General features: G+C 44.4%; 2 protein-coding genes across 2 annotated transcripts in view; both read right to left on the bottom strand.

Moving 5' to 3' along the window:
* The window catches only part of LOC121004097 (gastrula zinc finger protein XlCGF26.1-like), a 705,032-nt gene that overhangs the window by 361,679 nt on the left and 324,414 nt on the right, over positions 1-18,939 (bottom strand). The window lies entirely within an intron of this gene.
* LOC121004123 (gastrula zinc finger protein XlCGF8.2DB-like) lies at positions 5,894-12,356 on the bottom strand. Its single transcript, XM_040436252.1, has 2 exons — positions 12,253-12,356; positions 5,894-8,538 (listed from the first exon to the last, which is right to left on the bottom strand). The coding sequence occupies exon 2, from the start codon at positions 8,429-8,431 to the stop codon at positions 7,298-7,300; it is 1,134 nt and encodes a 377-aa protein (XP_040292186.1). The 5' UTR covers positions 8,432-8,538; positions 12,253-12,356; the 3' UTR covers positions 5,894-7,297.

Here is an 18,939-nt window from a genome sequence, read left to right as displayed (position 1 = left end):
GGCTCGATCAAACATTAGATACAAAAGGTAAACCGGAGAAGAAAACATGAAAAACATAAAAAACAGAAACGCTCTACCCAAAGAAAGGGGTAGATGTGGAAAAGAACAAGAGGCTTGTGAAAATGCCCCTTTTGTACTTGCGGGGGAAGTTCAGTCATGCACACCGAGGGAGGGGAAACTCATCCGCTCTAGTAGTGTACAGGTAGCTAGAGTTATTGAACCCTTCAACGATTCTTCTTCTTGCGTCTGCTATCCACCCGGTGTCACTCGTTGTAATCTGTAATGCGTGGGGGAGTCTTGCAGATTTGAGAATCCTCCACATCAATGTTCCATGAGGCCAGCACCGCCTTTCCTTCATCCACTGATCGGATCACCACGAAGGAGCCATTCTTATGGACTAGAAGCTTAATTGGGAAACCCCAGCGATAGGCAATGGAGTGTGCTCTCAGGGTGGAAATTATCGGGGCCAGATTGCGGCGTAGTTGTAAAGTAGCCACTGAGAGGTCGGCAAACAATTTGATTGTCTGATAAGATGCCGGTAAGGTTTCCAGTTTCCTAGCATTGGTCAGGACACCCTCCTTAATGTGGTAGAAGTAGATTCTAGCCAATACGTCCCTTGGGACGTCCTCAGACAGGTGTTTTGGCTTAGTTATCCTGTGGGCTCTATCTATGATTAAGTCTTGCTCGGTACATGTTGGTAAGAGCAGTTTAATTAGCCCTTGTATGTAATCTTGGAGGCCCGCAGGTGGAATACGCCCTGGCACCCCTCGCAGTTTAAAGTTATTTCTGCGGAACCGATCCTCCAGGTCAGCCACTTTTGCTCAAAGTTTTGCCATCTCCTCAGTCAGGAGGTCATGAGAGTCTATAAGGTTATTGTGGGAAGCCGCAAACTCCCCCATCTTGACTTCCACATGTTGTACCCTGTTCCCCAATTCGGCAACAGATGATTGGTTCGGTACAATTAGCTGGGATAGATGTGTTGACATAGAGTGATTAAATGCTATTAGCATATATTTTAAAAGAATACTTGTCGCTGGTTTATCATTAGTGGGGAACTTTTGCAGTACCTCTGTTAGCGTAGTGGACATAGGCGTGCACAGCCTATTGCATTTTTAGCCCCCATTATGCCTCTCATTGGCCCCCATCATCAGCCCTTATGCCTCATAGCCCCATCATCAGCCCTTATGCCTCATTAGCCCCCATTATCAGCCATTATGCCTCATTAGCCCCCATTATCAGCCCTTATGCCTCTCATTAGCCCCATTATGCCTCTCATTAGCCCCAATTGTGCCTCATTAGCCCCCATTATGCCTCTCATTAGCCTCCATTATGCCCTCAGCAGCCTAATTTTTTATAAAATAAAAAACCACTTACCTCTCTGCTCCTGGACGACGACGCTCCTCGCCGCCCGCGATCCTCTTTCTCCTGCTGTCGGCTGTGCTCTGAACTTGCGCACACAGCGTGATGTCACAAAGCGCCTCACGCTGTGTGCAGCCCTGCACAGCCGACAGCTGAGGATCAGGAAGCTGTAAGTACATAACGTTCACTGCTTCCTGGTCCTCCTTCCAAAATGGAAGCGCTTCATTAGTATTCGCTGGCCAGCAGGCTTGATTAGGGTGTGCCCAGGCACACCCTGTGCGCATGCCTATGGTAGTGGAGTCCTTCTGACTAAGGCGCAGTTCATCGCCATTCTCCTCCTCGGAAGGCTCCTGCCTGGGGGAGTCCTGCGCTCTGGTTCCCGCTTGTAATGAGCTCAGACCAGCGGCGTTTCCCCTTCCCTGTTCCACTGCGACCCTGCCTGATGTAATTTGCCGCGGGGAGCTGTCTGGGTGTTAAAGGGAGTTTGTCACCAGCATTTCACTTTTTTAACCCTTCCCACAGCTCCCTAGCATGCTTGCAGTTAATAAAAACGTTACCTCTGGCATCAATCCTGGACTTATAGAACCCTCAAAAACGATCTTTAAAAGATATGCAAATGAGAGCTCGCAAGTGCCCAGGGCGGCGTTACTCTCTTAGGTGCCCTGCTTGCTCAGCCTTCTCATTGCATCCCCCCGCCCCTTCCTACCCTCTGCCCGCCCATCCTTTCCCTCTGACCGCCTTTGTACTAACTTGTTATGCTGCCGATATCCCGCGCCGGCGCACTCATTCCTTTGGCTGGCGCCATCTTTGCCCCGTTCTTGGCCAAAGAAGAAATCCAGCTTTCCTTGTGGCTTTAAACTTCTCTTCCCTCTCGTCATCATGAGGATAGGTTGGTAGCACTGGAATTTTTTCACAATAGGGGCATTATTACTGCAGGCCTTATTGGGGGTCATTAGGGGCATTATTACTACTGGGGGGACACTATAGGGAACTGTATGTCGAGACATTGCTAAAAGAAGCCATCCTTGTAGGAGAAGATGAGAAAAGATAACATCTACATCAGAGGAAACATCACTGAATGTAATAGGTATGTTGAGCTGTATTATTCTGTATGTTTGGTAGTGCTGAAAGACCGGGCAGCATGCTGAAGGTAGGGATGACTCTCATCCCCTCAGAGCCCCTTGCTTCATATCTTAATTAAAGACAACTGGAGAAGGATGAAAGGGACAGAATGAGGCAGGTGGTGCTGGCCACAACAGAAGAGCAGCTTCTGGGGAGGTACTTGGTTCTGCTGGGGCAGTCTTTTATGCTTCACTGTGGTTTTTGGTTCTCGTGGAGTGGCATTTTGTGCTGTGCTATGGTGTTGCTGGCCCTACCTACTTGTGTTATCCCCGCCTTTTGTCAATTTGGACCCACATACAACATGGGACCACTTTAAGTTCCCAGTCCGCCCCTGGCACTGACCCTTTAAGAACCGGCTCACTCTCTTGAATGCCTACATATTAGACCTTGTTTTGAATGAATACCTACATATTGGCCACAGCTCATTAGGAAAATCATGCATTCCTGGGGGAATGCTTGATTTTGCTATAAGACACCGACACCAATGACTGGGTATAACATATTAAGCTGGACCACCTATGATTATTAGCGAGCCACAGCACAGGCACCACTATTAGACAGGGCTGTCTAGCCCTGTCAATCAAAGGGGAGGAGAGAGTGTACTTAATACTGAGGGGTGTAGCAGTAGTGGTGCTCCAAGAGCTATGCCGGCCCCTCAGTGCTCAAACTGCCTAATTTATATAAAGATAAAAGTAATAATATCTCCACAATGCTGCAAGCTACAGAGAAAAGAAAGATATTGGTTTCATCAGCATGATCAACCCTACCAGGCAATATGGTTTAATAGGGTTGATCATGCTGACAGAGGCTCTTGAACACAATAAAGTAATAGTAGATGCACAAAATGTGTTCAGATTAGATGATTTAATATAAAACATACAGAGCCCATATAGGTTACAAGAGATTTTGGGGGAGAGTTATCAAAACTGGCATAAAGAAAAATTGGCTTAGTTGCCCATAGCAACCAATCAGATTCCACCTAATCAATCTGATTGGTTGCTATGGGAAACTAAGCCAGTTTTCCTTTTCACCAGTTTTGATAGATCTCCCCCATTATATACAGTTGCAAGAAAAAGTATGTGAACCCTTTGGAATAATATGGATTTCTGCACAAATTGGTCATAAAATGTGATCTGATCTTCATCTAAGTCACAACAATAGACAATCACAGTCTGCTTAAAGGATAACTGTCACATTTAGACCCTAATTTCAATTTTCATATATGTAGTTACTAATAACATGATATTTCAGAATCAGTTACTATTAGACTGACACACCCCATATTTAATAAGATTCAGCCCTTAGCAACCAGTCTGCATAAAACTGCAATTTCACTATTAGTTAAGATGGCCGCCACTGCGCTCACCCTGAGGCTAATCCCGTCTGCCCTCACTAGCCAGTAACAATAGCTCCCCAAAAGTGTCAGTAACCAGAGCCCTCCCCCCTAAAGGGTTAATCTCCTGCAGCACAAACACACATGTACCACATGTTGCTTTCATTTATACACTGAGCAGATAGCAGATCTCCCTTCCCTGGTCGGCGCTGCTTCAACTCTGCATTCTCCAGCTCTGCTGAGTGAGGGAGCGTCTGCCAAGCGCAGGGACAGGGAGAAGTGCACACAACCCAGGCACTGTTATCAGCTGGCTTTAATCATTTACTTACAGTCCCTGGCTGTCAGTACTGTGACCTTGCACGCAGTCTGCTTCTGCGTACTCCGTCTATCAACAGATAGACGGACCATGCCTAGCAACCCTATTTTAAGCACAGGTAAAAATAGACAGTACAGGGAACAAAACGTGGAATTAAGGGGTAATTTAATACACAGTGAAAAGTTGAAATAGGGCCATCAAGGAGATATTAATCACCACAATCCAATACTCCAAAAAAAATAAAAAATACGACAGTTATCCTCTAAACTAATAACACACAAAGAATTAAATGTTACCATGTTTTTATTGAAAACACCATGTAAACATTCACAGTGCAAGTGGAAAAATTATGTGAACCCTTGGATTTAATAACTGGTTGAACCTCCTTTGGCAGCAATAACTTCAACCAAACGTTTCCTGTAGTTGCAGATCAGACGTGCACAACGGTCAGGAGTAATTTTTGACCATTCCTCTTTACAGAACTGTTTCAGTTCAGCAATATTCTTGGGATGTCTGGTGTGAATCTCTTTCTTGAGGTCATGCCACAGGATCTCAATCGGGTTGAGGTCAGGACTCTGACTGGGCCACTCCAGAAGGCGTATTTTCTTCTGTTTAAGCCATTCTGTTGTTGATTTACTTCTATGCTTTGGGTCGTTGTCCTGTTGCAACACCTATCTTCTGTTGAGCTTCAGCTGGTGGACAGATGGCCTTAAGTTCTCCTGCAAAATGTCTTGATAAACTTGGGAATTCATTTTTCCTTCAATGATAGAAATCTGTCCAGGACCTGACGCAGCAAAGCAGCCCCAAACCATGATGCCCCCACCACCATACTTTACAGTTGGGATGAGGTTTTGATGTTGGTGTGCTGTGCCTCTTTTTCTCCACATTTAGTGTTGTGTGTTTCTTCCAATCAACTCAACTTTGGTTTCATCTGTCCACAGATTATTTTGCCAGTACTGCTGTGGAACATCCAGGTGCTCTTGTGCAAACTGTAAACGTGCAGCAATGTTTTTTTTGGACAGCAGTGGCTTCCTCTGTGGTATCCTCCCATGAAATCCATTCTCGTTTAGTGTTTTACGTATCTTAGATTCGCTAACAGGGATGTTAGCATATGCCAGAGACTTTTGTAAGTCTTTAGCTGACACTCTAGGATTCTTCTTCACCTCATTGAGCAGTCTGCGCTGTGCTCTTGCAGTCATCTTTACAGGACAGCCACTCCTAGGGAGAGTAGCAGCAGTGCTGAACTTTATTTATAGACAATTTGTCTTACCGTGGACTGATGAACAGCAAGGCTTTTAGAGATACTTTTATAACCCTTTCCAGCTTTATGCAAAGTCAACAATTCTTAATCGTAGGTCTTCTGAGAGCTCTTTTGTGCGAGGCATCATTCACATCAGGCAATGCTTCTTATGAAAAGCAAACCCAGAACAGGTGTATGTTTTTATAGGGCAGGGCAGCTGTAACCAACACCTCCAATCTCATCTCATTGATTGGACTCCAGTTGGCTGACACATCACTCCAATTAGCTCTTGGAGATGTCATTAGTCTAGGGGTTCACATACTTTTTCCACCTGCACTGTGAATGTTTACATGGTGTGTTCAATAAAAACATGGTAACATTTAATTATTTGTGTGTTATTAGTTTAAGCAGACTGTGATTGTCTATTGTTATGACTTAGATGAAGATCAGATCACATTTTATGACCAATTTGTGCAGAAATCCATATCATTCCAAAGGGTTCACATACTTTTTATTGCAACTGTACATGACACATAAACATGCACAAACATTACAAAACAATATGTTGGAATATATGGGGAGTGTATAATCCAAATAACAGGAAAAACACAACTGAATCAGTTATTTTGGTAATAAATGATCCCTTATCCTGGTTCTGATGTCACTACAGTTCAACCTAAGTAAAAGGGTAGCTGTGTAGCTTCCATTCCTGACAGGAGTATTTACAGTGGCATACACCTTTAAATAATGGGATCATAACCTTCTACACTAAAGGAAGACACTATTAAGAAATAAAAAATTGCCTATAACCTAGAAACTCCTATGTACATTATAAAAGTTATGTGCCCCCTCTTTCACATCAGTTATTTCCATTATTCTGCTCAGTTATAGGAGCAGAACAACAAAAATAATGGAAGTGTTGAACTCGGCACATACTGTAAATGACAGGAAAGGAGATGAACAGATCCCATGATTACATTGGCATTTGGGAAAATGCTTTTTTAGCAGAGAAAAAATTCCTGCATGCATTCTTAACAAATTCTGCAATGGAGACGCTGAACAGAGCATCCAGTGCAGATGTGAACATACCCTGTTACAATGGTTTCTAACTTCATACCAAGAGATGTATCAACTGTGTGTTCATTATCTCTCTGTGAGGATGATTTCATAAGTCAATTAAACTAACAATGGTTTTGCAGGTTAGAGGTATTAAAAAAAAGTTGGGGGTGGGGGGTAGATTTATTAAGACTTGATTCCCTGTGCACTGGAGTAAGACGTGCCTAATTTATTAAGAGACAGAAGCCTCGTAGCTTCTGCGGTGAGTGATAGTAAATCTAGGGAGCAGGGATAGGCTCCACTTCTCCCACTAAACCTAACCCTTTTTTGCTACTTTAGAAAAGTGTCAAGAAACCCAAAACGTTGCAGATGATGGCGCAAATATAGCGTCATATAGCACCATTTGTGACTTTTTAATGCCAAAAAGTGGCGTACATACATTGATAACTGCCCCTCAGTGTTCCCTCCATGGCACAGGCATATCTTCACTAGTACTACAGTGTGATACCCCACGATCATCTCCCTATATCTCAGCATCATAGAGGCTTGTAAGCGGTGCATTCAAGGAAGAGGGATATTTGAGTTAAAAAGAGAGGAGTTAGCCTTGAATGTATTCTCAAAATGTTAAGCTTTAGAAGATTCATAAATAGGAATCCAACTGTAGTCAAGCAGTGTCCTAATAAATACTGTCTTGGTTTATCATTTACACTTAATTCTTCTAAATTGAAAAGGACATTTCGGTAGGTTCATTCATGTACCAGAAATATTTTTAACACAGACATGTTCAATATTGATTAGATGCATGTTCACCAGTAAATTGCTCAATTTTGTATATGAAAGAAGCACCTTTCATCATTAGAATAAGCTATGATCAGTAAAAGCTAATGGCTGGAGTTGAGTGTAGTCTCTGATGGACCACCAGATTATGGTGAGTACTAAAACAAGCTCCACAATCAGAACATGGAAATGGCTTTTCACCAGTGTGAACTCTCTGGTGAGCTGCAAAATGTCCATGATGGATAAAAGTTTTGTCACAGTAGGAACATGAAAAACTTTTCTCTTCTGTATGGATTCTTTGATGAGCAACAAAATGTCCATGATGAATGAAGACCTTTTCACAGAAAAGACAGGAGAATCTTGTCTCTTCCATGTGAATCCTCTGATGGGCCACAAAATGTCCCTTGTGGATGAAGGTTTTCTTGCACAGAGGGCAAATATATGGATTGTCAAGTTTGTGAGTCCTCAAATGCTTGCTCAAGCTACTCTTTATTCGAAAACTTTTACTGCACTTGATGCAAAAGAAGGGTCGTTCCCCCGTGTGTATTCTCTGATGTGAAAGGAAATAGGACCTTTGGGAAAAGCCTTTCCCACAGTAAGAACAAGAGAATGGCTTTTCTCCAGTGTGAATTGTTTGATGGGTGATATAGTGGGTTCTACCAGTAAAACCATTCCCACACTCACTTGAAAATGACCTCTGCTGAGTGTAGATGTTCTGATGGGTGTCAATGTTTATCTTCTGTGCAAAATGTTCATCTTTCCTAACATGAGTAGATGGATATTGTTGGTTTTGCTTTGTGGTTGTATAAATGTAGTGATCACTGATTTCTCCATCACATAAGGTTGGTTCTTTCTTAATATAATAAAATGGATATGGTGGATGATCTGTGGGAATAAACATGCCTGGGTTAGTGGATTGTCCTCCATTACATGAGACTAGCTCTTTCTTAATATGAATAGGGGGAGGCTTTAAATAATCTGTGAGTTCTGTGAGATTTATTTTATCACATGAGATTGGTTCCTCCTTAATACAAACATATGTATATGGTACACGATCTGTAAAAAAGTTATCACCAGTGTCTGAAAGGTTTCCTCTGTCATATGGGACTGGTTTTCCCTTAATATGAACTGAACCAATTTGTGATTCTGTGGGTATGTGTGTCGCCTTCAGATGAGTTTCTTCTCGAAATGGAATCTTCTCAGTCATGTCTTCTATGACATAGTGCATTATGTTCTGTATATTTTATAGCCACTACTGTTCACTTTCCTGTAGCTTTCAGTTTTAATAACATAGATTCAGGACATTTTCCCAGGAACATTTCAAGAATCTGGAAACTGGGGAAGGAAACATACAGTGACAACTTCATATTAATTCAGATAAATAAGAATACTAAATCACTAACATGATGTGTATTCCTACAAATTAATCAAGTTCAGATGTTGTGGGACTTTATCTTACACTTTTTTTTGGGACTCTTGTTTTTCTACATGTATTTCTAGCAAATGTAGGGTCCTATGTGCATGTCTCTACATCACACAACATGTGATAATCATTGATGGCATGTTGGTTCTCTACGACTGTGCTGTGTCAGGGCTAACCTGTTCATACAGGGCCGGCAGTCTCCTGCAAAACTGCCAGAACCGCATGGCTTAAATACTAAGATGAATGCTTGTGTAAGGCATAAATGGCGGCTGTCGGCCAGAAATAAACCATGCTATTATAGTCATAAGGGATACGGCTATTGAATCTGGCAATGCCGGATCCAGTGAACGCCAACAGGCTCGTCTCTCTGCCGGAACAGCCTGCTGAAAACTTTCACTGGAGATGTGAACATAGCCTTAGTCAGTCATGGGCTTGTGGAGGTGGGCTACATAAAGGTTCCCTGCATTTTATTCCCTGCCATATGCAGGAGACATGCTGCAAATTCCATATGTCTTTGCAAGAGTCAAAGGTAAACATAGAACCATAGAATGTGTTGGCAGATAAGAACCATTTGGCCCATCTAGTCTGCCCAATATACTGAATACTATGGCCCTATCTTATATGAAGGATGGCCTTATGCCTATCCCATGCATGCTTAAACTCCTTCACTGTATTTGCAGCTGCCACTTCTGCAGGAAGGCTATTCCATGCATCCACTACTCTCAGTAAAGTAATACTTCCTGATATTACTTTTAAACCTTTGCCCCTCTAATTTAAAACATGTCCTCTTGTAGCAGTTTTTCTTCTTTTAAATATTCTCTCCTCTTTTACCTTGTTGATTCCCTTTATGTATTTAAAAGTTTTCATATCCCCTCTGTCTCGTCTTTCTTCCAAGCTATACATGTTAAAGAGGACCTTTCACCGATTCTTACCCTATGAACTAACTATACAGACATGTGGAGCGGCGCCCGGGGATCTCACTGCACTTACTGTTATCCCCGGGCGCCGCTCCGTTCTGCCGCTATGCCCTCCGGTATCTCCGCTCACTAAGTTATAGTAGGCGGAGATACCAGTCCCTAAGTTATGGTAGGCGGAGTCTGCCCTAGCGCTGGCCAATCGCAGCGCAGAGCTCACAGCCTGGGAGGTTATTTTCTCCCAGGCTGTGAGCTCTGCAATGCGATTGGCCAGCGCTAGGGCAGACTCCGCCTACCATAACTTAGGGAACGGAGATACCAGAGGGCATAGCAGGAGAACGGAGCGGCGCCCGGGGATAATAGTAAGTGCAGAGAGATCCCCGGGCGCCGCTCCACATGTCTGTATACTTAGTTCATAGGGTAAGAATCGGTGAAAGGTCCTCTTTAAGGTCCTTTAATCTTTCCTGGTAAGTTTTATCCTGCAATCCATGTACCAGTTTAGTAGCTCTTCTCTGAACTCTCTCCAAAGTATCAATATCCTTCTGGAGATATGGTCTCCAGTATTGAGCACAATACTCCAAACGAGGTCTCACTAGTGCTCTGTAGAGCGGCATGAGCACCTCCCTCTTTCTACTGGTAATGCCTCTCCCTATACACCCAAGCATTCTGCTAGCATCTCCTGCTGCTCTATGACATTGTCTGACTACCTTTAAGTCTTCTGAAATAATGACCCCTAAATCCCTTTCCTCAGATACTGAGGTTAGGACTGTATCACTGATTTTATATTCTGCTCTTGAGTTTTTACGCCCCAGTTGCATTATCTTGCACTTATCAACATTAAATTTTAGTTGCCAGATTTTTGACCATTCCTCTAGTTTTCCTAAGTCCTTTTCCATTTGGTGTATTCCTCCAGGAACATCAACCCTGTTACAAATCTTTGTGTCATCAGCAAAAAGACACACCTTACCATCGAGGCCTTCTGCAATTTCGCTGATAAAGATATTAAACAATATGGGTCCCAGAACAGATCCCTGAGGTACCCCACTGGTAACAAGACCATGGTCTGAATATACTCCATTGACTACAACCCTCTGTTGTCTGTCCCTCAGCCACTGCCTAATCCATTCAACAATATGGGAGTCCAAGCCCAAAGACTGCAATTTATTGATAAGCCTTCTATGTGGGACAGTATCAAAAGCCTTACTAAAGTCTAGATAAGCGATGTCTACTGCACCTCCTCCATCTATTATTTTAGTCACCCAATCAAAAAAATCAATAAGATTAGTTTGACATGATCTCCCTGAAGTAAACCCATGCTGTTTTTCATCTTTCAATCCATGGGATTTTAGATGTTCCACAATCCTCTCCTTAAGGCCTCATGCACACGACCGTTGTTGTGTTCCGTTCCGCAAAATGGGGTTCCGTGATCCGTTTCTGTTTTTGTTTCCGTGTGTCTTCCTTTATTTTTGGAGGACCACCAGACATAAAGGAATGTAAAAAAAGTCTAAGACAAGTTTGCCATGCAAATGATAGGAAAAAAACGGACGCGGATGACAATCTTGTGTGCCTCCGCATTTTTTAGTGGTCCCATTGACTTGAATTGGTCCGCAAACCGTTGTCCGCGAAAATAATAGGACAGGTTATATTTTTTTGACGGACTGGAACCACGGACGCGGATGGCAAACGGTGCATTAGCCGAGTTTTCAACGGACACATTGAAAATCAACGGGTCCGCAGAAAATTACGAAAAACGGAGCAACAGACACTGAATGAAACGACGGTCGTGTGCATGAGGCTCAGTATGGTTTCCATTAATTTCCTAGGTAAAAGGCTAGTTTTTTTTTACTATCGTTAAATGTTATGTTATGGCATATTACTACGATCCTCTATAACATTCTGACGGGGGAAAATTTAGGAATCCAAAAGAAAAACAGTCTCTTTTGCCCAAAGCAACTAATCATCACAGGTTTCATTTCATATTCTGCCCCTGAGGTTGGTTGCTATGAGCAACAAAGATTTTTTTTTTTTAAAAAAGGTTTCATAAATCTGCTCTAATGTCTATAACTACCATATCTGTACCCTTTACGTCTACCTAATATAAGTACATATCTGCCACCTACCTTATATGTGCTTGTGATGTCTGTATCCATGACTGTCCTCACTGTACCTGCCATGTCTCTCTTTACCTGCTACTGTCCTGGACTACAGTCCCCTTTACACTGCTCAATTGGGCAGACAATTGTCGGGAAGGAAGCGTTCCTTCCTGACAATAGCCTGTTTGTCAGTAGAGGGGACTGTTGCATTTACATGCAGTGATCTCCTCCACAGTATAGGTTGCTGTGAATGTTAATGTCATCGCTCATCCCCATACAGAATCATTGTTTGCAGGCGGCAGAGGCTGTTCAGACATCATGATCTGCTGCTGGCAAACGACGATTTAGGTGTCCCCACGAACAATCCTATTATCTGATGAACGAGCGTTTTGCTCATTCATTGGGTAATCAGCAGCATCTTTACAACAGCAGATAAACGCTACTGAGCTTTTGTACAAATGCTCGCTAGCGATAATCTGCCCGAACACTGGGCAGTGTAAAGGGGCCTTAAGTATGCATTAAACACTGACCAGGATATTATTATTATATGTGTTATCACCCTCCAGACATAGAAGTCCGCTCTGTGGTTACAGAGGATGCTGCATATGACAGCACTTACCTTAGAAGGAGGCCATTTCTTGTAAAGACCACACCTACAGCAATCACTTCCCGTCTATTTCTGTATTTGCGTTCCAGCTGTCACCAGCTCTGTGTGTTCACTTGTATGGCACACGCTGCGCTCTGCTGCCATCTACTGTGACAATCTGGTAACTGCAGATCTCAGGAAAATACAGTAGTTTACCATTATCACCTGCTCCATAGATATTAACCCATAAGGACACCACAATGTCTGAGCCTTCCCCAATAATGTCATTTAGCCCTCCCCCTCTTTTTTCTTTTCTGTCCTTTATAAATGCTGTATAAATCTCTACATTTATTACCGGCTTTAGTCCAGCTAGGTTTCTGTGCACTATATCATAATCTATGGCTGTCATTAAAAGTTCCAGTTCATCCATTTTATTTGCGTTCCCCAGCAGACATCTCATTTTATGAACAGCGCTGCTTTTTTGGGAGATACACTTTATTCCTGGTCACCTCCCTACTTTCCTAACTAAACAGGAAAGAAAAAAAATGAAAGCAGACAAATGAAAATTGCAAATAAGATAATGGATTGCATCAAAAGGGGCATAGATGTCCATGATGAGAACATAGTCCTACCACTTTACAAATCATTAGTCAGACCACACATGGAGTACTGTGTACAGTTCTGGGCTCCTGTAAACAAGGCAGACATAACAGAGCTAGAGAGGGTCCAGAGGAGGGCAACTAAAGTAATAACTGGAATGGGGCAACTACAGTACCCTGAAAGATTATCAAAATTAGGGTTATTCACTTTAGAAAAAAGATGACTAAGGGGAAATCTAACAACCATGTATACATATATAAGGGGTCAGTACAGAGATCTCTCCCATCATCTATTTATCCCCAGGACTGTGACGAGGGGACATCCTCTGCGTCTGGAGGAAAGAAGGTTTGTACACAAACATAGAAGAGGATTCTTTACGGTAAGAGCAGTGAGACTATGGAACTCTCTGCCTGAGGAGGTGGTGATGGTGAGTACAATAAAAGAATTCAAGAGGGGCCTGGATGTATTTCTGGAGCGTAATAGTATTACAGGCTAGGGCTACTAGAGAGGGGTCGTTGATCCAGGGAGTTATTCTGATTGCCTGATTGGAGTCGGGAAGGAATTTTTTTTCCCCTAAGGCCTCATGCACACGACCGTTGTGTGCATCCGTGGCCGTTGTGCCGTTTTCCGTTTTTTTTTCCGCGGACCCATTGACTTTCAATGGGTCCATGGAAAAATCGGAAAATGCACCGTTTGGCAGCGCATCCGTGAGCCGTGTTTCCTGGCCGTGAAAAAAATAGGACCTGTCCTATTTTTTTCACGGCCAACGGTTCACGGACCCATTCAAGTCAATGGGTCCGTGAAAGAACACGGATGCACACAAGATTTGCATCCGTGTCCGTGATCCGTGGCCGTAGGTTAGTTTTTATACAGACGGATCCGAAGATCCGTCTGCATAAAAGCTTTTTCAGAGATGAGTTTTCACTTCATGAAAACTCAAATCCGACAGTATATTCTAACACAGAGGCGTTCCCATGGTGATGGGGACGCTTCAGGTTAGAATATACTAACAGAACTGTGTACATGACTGCCCCCTGCTGCCAGGCAGCAGGGGGCAGCCCCCCCCCCTGTAGTTAACACATTGGTGGCCAGTGTGGCCGCCCCCCCCCCCCTCCCTCCCCTGTAGTTAACACATTGGTGGCCAGTGCGGCCGGCCCCCCCCCCCTCCCCTGTAGTTAACTCATTGGTGGCCAGTGCGGCCCCTCCCCTCCCCTGTAGTTAACTCATTGGTGGCCAGTGGGCCCCCCCCTGTAGTTAACTCATTGGTGGCCAGTGCGGCCGGCCCCCCTCCCTCCCCTGTAGTTAACTCGTTGGTGGGCAGTGGGCCCCCCCCCCTCCCTTCCCATGTAGTTAACTCGTTGGTGGCCAGTGGGCCTTCTCCCCTCCCTCCCCCTCCTAATTAAAATCTCCCCCCTATCATTGGTGGCAGCGGAGTGTACCGATCGGAGTCCCAGTTTAATCGCTGGGGCTCCGATCGGTAACCATGGCAACCAGGACGCTACTGCAGTCCCGGTTGCCATGGTTACTTAGCAATTTGTAGAACCATGATACTTACCTGCGAGCTGCGATCTCTGCGTCCGGCCGGGAGCTCCTCCTACTGGTAAGTGACAGGTCTGTGCGGGAGCTCCTCCTACTGGTAAGTGACAGGTCATGTCACTTACCAGTAGGAGGAGCTCCCGGCCGGACGCAGAGATCGCAGCTCGCAGGTAAGTATCATGGTTCTACAAATTGCTAAGTAACCATGGCAACCGGGACTGCAGTAGCGTCCTGGTTGCCATGGTTACCGATCGGAGCCCCAGCGATTAAACTGGGACTCCGATCGGTACACTCCGCTGCCACCAATGATAGGGGGGAGATTTTAATTAGGAGGGGGAGGGAGGGGAGAAGGCCCACTGCCCACCAACGAGTTAACTACAGGGGAGGGGAGGGGCCGCACTGGCCACCAATGAGTTAACTACAGGGGAGGGGGGGGCCCACTGGCCACCAATGAGTTAACTACAGGGGAGGGGGGGGCCCACTGGCCACCAATGAGTTAACTACAGGGGAGGGGGGGGGGCCGGCCGCACTGGCCACCAATGAGTTAACTACAGGGGAGGGGGGGGCCGGCCACCAATGTGTTAACTACAGGGGGGGGGGGCTGCCCCCTGCTGCCTGGCAGCACCTGCCAGGCAGCAGAGGGCAGTCATGTACACAGTTCTTTTAGTATATTCTAACCTGAAGCGTCCCCATCACCATGGGAACGCCTCTGTGTTAGAATATACTGTCGGATTTGAGTTTCACGATGTAACTCAAATCCGATGGTATATTCTAACATAGAGGCGTTCCCATGGTGATGGGGACGCTTCAAGTTAAAATATACCATCGGATTGGAGAAAACTCTGATCCGATGGTATATTAACTCCTGACTTTACATTGAAAGTCAATGGGGGACGGATCCGTTTGAAATTGCACCATATTGTGTCCACGTCAAACGGATCCGTCCCCATTGACTTGCATTGTAATTCAGGACGGATCCGTTTGGCTCCGCACGGCCAGGCGGACACCAAAACCCGTTTTGCGGACCGCAAAAAAATACGGTCGTGTGCATGAGGCCTAAAATGAAGAAAATTGGCTTCTACCTCACAGTTTTTTTTTTGCCTTCCTCTGGATCAACTTGCAGGATAACAGGCCGAACTGGATGGACAATTGTCTTTTTTCAGCCTTATAAACTATGCTACTATGTTGACAATGTCAATGGGTCCAAAGGGTTTGAAAAATTTCTTCCCCCTAGATATTCCATGATCTACTGTTAGGCCCCTTTCACATGAGCGAGAATTCTGTGCGTGTGCAATGCATGAGGTGAACGCATTGCACCCGCACTGAATCCGGACCCATTCACTCCAATGGGGCTGTGCACATGAGCAGTGATTTTCACGCATCACTGGTACAATGCGTGAAAATCGCAGCAAGCTCTATATTGAGCAAGTGCGGATGCGCAGCAAGCATGGTTGCTAGGAGACGATCGGGATGGGTACCCGATCTTTATTATTTTCCCTTATAACATGGTTATAAGGGAAAATAATAGCATTCTTAATATAAAATGCTAAGTAAATTAGGGATGGAGGGGTTAAAAAAATTAATTATTATTAAACTCACCTCATCCACTTGTTCGCGCCTCCCGGCTTGTCTTTCTTCTTTTTTGTGGACCTGGGGGGAAAAGGACCAAAGTGACACAGCCACGAAGTGGAGACCACGTGAAGTTACACAGCGAGGTCACTGGGGTACATGGTGCATAAAAATCATGAAAGCTCTGCTGACTCAATAACTGCAGAGCGCCAAATCTCTACTGGCATAAACATCAGCACAAAAATGGGGCATCCGGGAGCTTCATGCAAGCCTTACATCACCCAGCACAATGCCCAGCGTTAGATGGAGTGGAGTAAAGCACATCGCCACTGGACTCCGGAGCAGTGGTAACATTTTCTGTGTAGTGACAGTTCACACTTCTTTATCTGGCGAATGGCAAGAGAAAGTTACGTGCCTAACTGCATTGTGCCAGCTGTAAAGTTTGGCGGAGGAGGGATAATGGTATTATCTAAACAGCACTATGCTGCCCAGAAACAATGATTCTGTATGGGGGGTGAGCAATGGCATTAGCAACCTTATACTGTGGAGGAGATCTCTGTATGTAAATGCAGCTTTCTCCTCCACTGACAAGCAGGCGATTGTCGTGAAGAAACGCTTCCTTCCTGAAATTCGTCGGCTCCATTAAGCAGTGTAAAGAGGCCCTTAGTTCCAGTGAAGGGAACACTTAAAGGGGTTGTCTCACTTTAGCAAATGGCATTTATCATGTAGAGAAAGTTAATACACGGCACTTACTAATGTATTGTGATTGTCAATATAGCCTCCTTTGCTGGCTGGATTCCTTTTTACATCGCATTATACACTGCTTGTTTCTATGGTTACGACCACCCTGCAGTCCAGTAGCGGTGGTCGTAATTGCACATTGTAGGTTAAAAACACTAGTCTATGCTCACTCCTGTGGTCTTGGCCACCAGAAAGGCCTACAGTTTTTTCTATAGTGTGCAAGCATGGCCACCGCTGCTGGATTGCAGGGTGGAGAAGTGTATAATGCAATGGAAAAATGAATCAAGCCAGCAAAGGAAGCAAAATAGACAATCATAATACATAAGAAAGTGGCTTGTATTAACTTTCTCTACATGATAAATGCCACTTGCTGAAGTGAGACAACCCTTTTCATGCTTCAGCATACCAAGACAGTATGGACAATTATATGCTTCCATAGTAATGCTTATGGATTTAGATTGGGATGTCATGTGTAGGAGTCCCAATACTTTTGTCCATATAGTGTATCTAACTATGTATTAAACTAACTTTGTGGGATTAAACTGAGGAAACAAACCTGCAATTTTGCCATTGTTTTCTGGGTTTTGCTTTCACTTTGTTCACTGTGTATTTTACTCACTGTATTTTTTAAATATATATATAAAATTGTGAGAGGGGTGAATTTAATTCTAATACTTTTTTATATATATAATTATTTTTTAAATTGAATTTAATTTTTTTTGCCCCCCAGAACATTGTTTAGTCGCTCATACCGTAGACTGCAATTGTTTGCTATTGCAGTCTATAGAGACTGTGCGGTCTTCCTATTAAAGGTGTTTGATTTCACAAGAAAACCAGACAACACAGTGGATCCGCCTGCAATTCAGAAGTGATCATTCCTTACTGGGTAGATTACACGCCGCCCTCCCGGTCAAGATTTGTTTACCTGGCTGTAGCAGTGATATCATGGCAATAATGTATGACCACTGCAGCAAAGGTTACATTTTGCAAAGTGACATCACTGCCACAGGCATGGCTAAAGGGTTTGTTCAGCTCTAGTATATTGATGACCTCAATATCAGATCGGCAGGGGTCCAACTTCTGGCACTCCCGTCGATCAGATATTTGAAGAGGCCATGGCGCTCCTGTGTTTAACTGCATGCTGTCTAACTTGTAGCGGAGGTACAGTGTAACTACATCTGCTTGTCCCATTCAAGCACCTCTGCCTCTTCAAACAGCTGATTGGTGGGGGTACCGAGAGCCAAACCTCTGCCAATCTCTTATTAATAACCTATCCCGTAACTTTGCCATGGGGCAATCGGAGGTAAGAGAGAGTCCATTAGTCCTGCAGTGGTAATCCTGTTAGGAGTCCTTATATATGAAAGCTGCAGAGTTCACCACAGTTTATATGAAAGTTTAATGGTGGTGCTGGTGTACTTATCCCCCTCCCCCCTGAGGAATGTAAAGATATCTGGCAGTCTACTTGGCTGTGTGGCAGGACTTGCTGAATTTAATAAAGCCTCATCTTGATTTGCTGCATGAGTGACAAACCCAGCAGATCTTTAAAGTGTCTGTGGACTATTTCTATGGGACGCAAAACTTCTTCTGTGGCTCCATCATCTGTTAAACGATTCATGGACGCCATGAGTCAAACTGAACAGGAAAGTGAGGGGTCTCCTGTCCCTGGTTCCTCTGCTGAAGCCTCTCAAATTATGAAAGCTATAGCTGCCTGTCAAGCTGCTCTTACATCAAAGATAGACCATTTACAGTCTGACCTTAGCTGTTTGCGACACGATTTTGACAAAATACGTGAAAGAACATCTGCAGTGGAGCAAAGAGTGAGTGATGTGGAAGATGCGTCCAGAGCAGCTGGAAATGACACCAGGCAGCTGCTGCAACAGGTACAGATGCTGCAAGCCAGGGCGGAGGATGCTGAGAACCGCAATAGACGTAACAACGTCCGTATCCTGGGCTTACCGGAGCGAGCAGAAGGGTCTACCCCAGAAATTTTTGCGGAACAGCTCATAAAAGAAGTGTTACATCGCATCTCACTTTCCAGTTGCTTTGTTATAGAAAGGGCACATCGGATTCCAACCAGGCCCCTACCGCCGGGATCCCCTGCTAGACCTTTCATCATGAAGATCCTGAACTACAGGGACAGAGACGCTATTTTGCTAGCTGCTCGGCAGAAGGGGAATGTCAGCTATGAGAATGTCCGTTTGTCCTTTTACCCGGACTTTACTGCAGAGGTCCAGAAGAAAAGGAAGCAGTTTACTGAGGTCCGAGCGCGACTGA

Source organism: Bufo bufo, chromosome 6, assembly GCF_905171765.1.
Source record: "Bufo bufo chromosome 6, aBufBuf1.1, whole genome shotgun sequence".
NCBI classification, from domain to species: Eukaryota; Metazoa; Chordata; class Amphibia; order Anura; family Bufonidae; genus Bufo; species Bufo bufo.
Note: the sequence above shows the minus strand (reverse complement) of the source record. Positions and strands in the feature narration are given on the sequence as shown.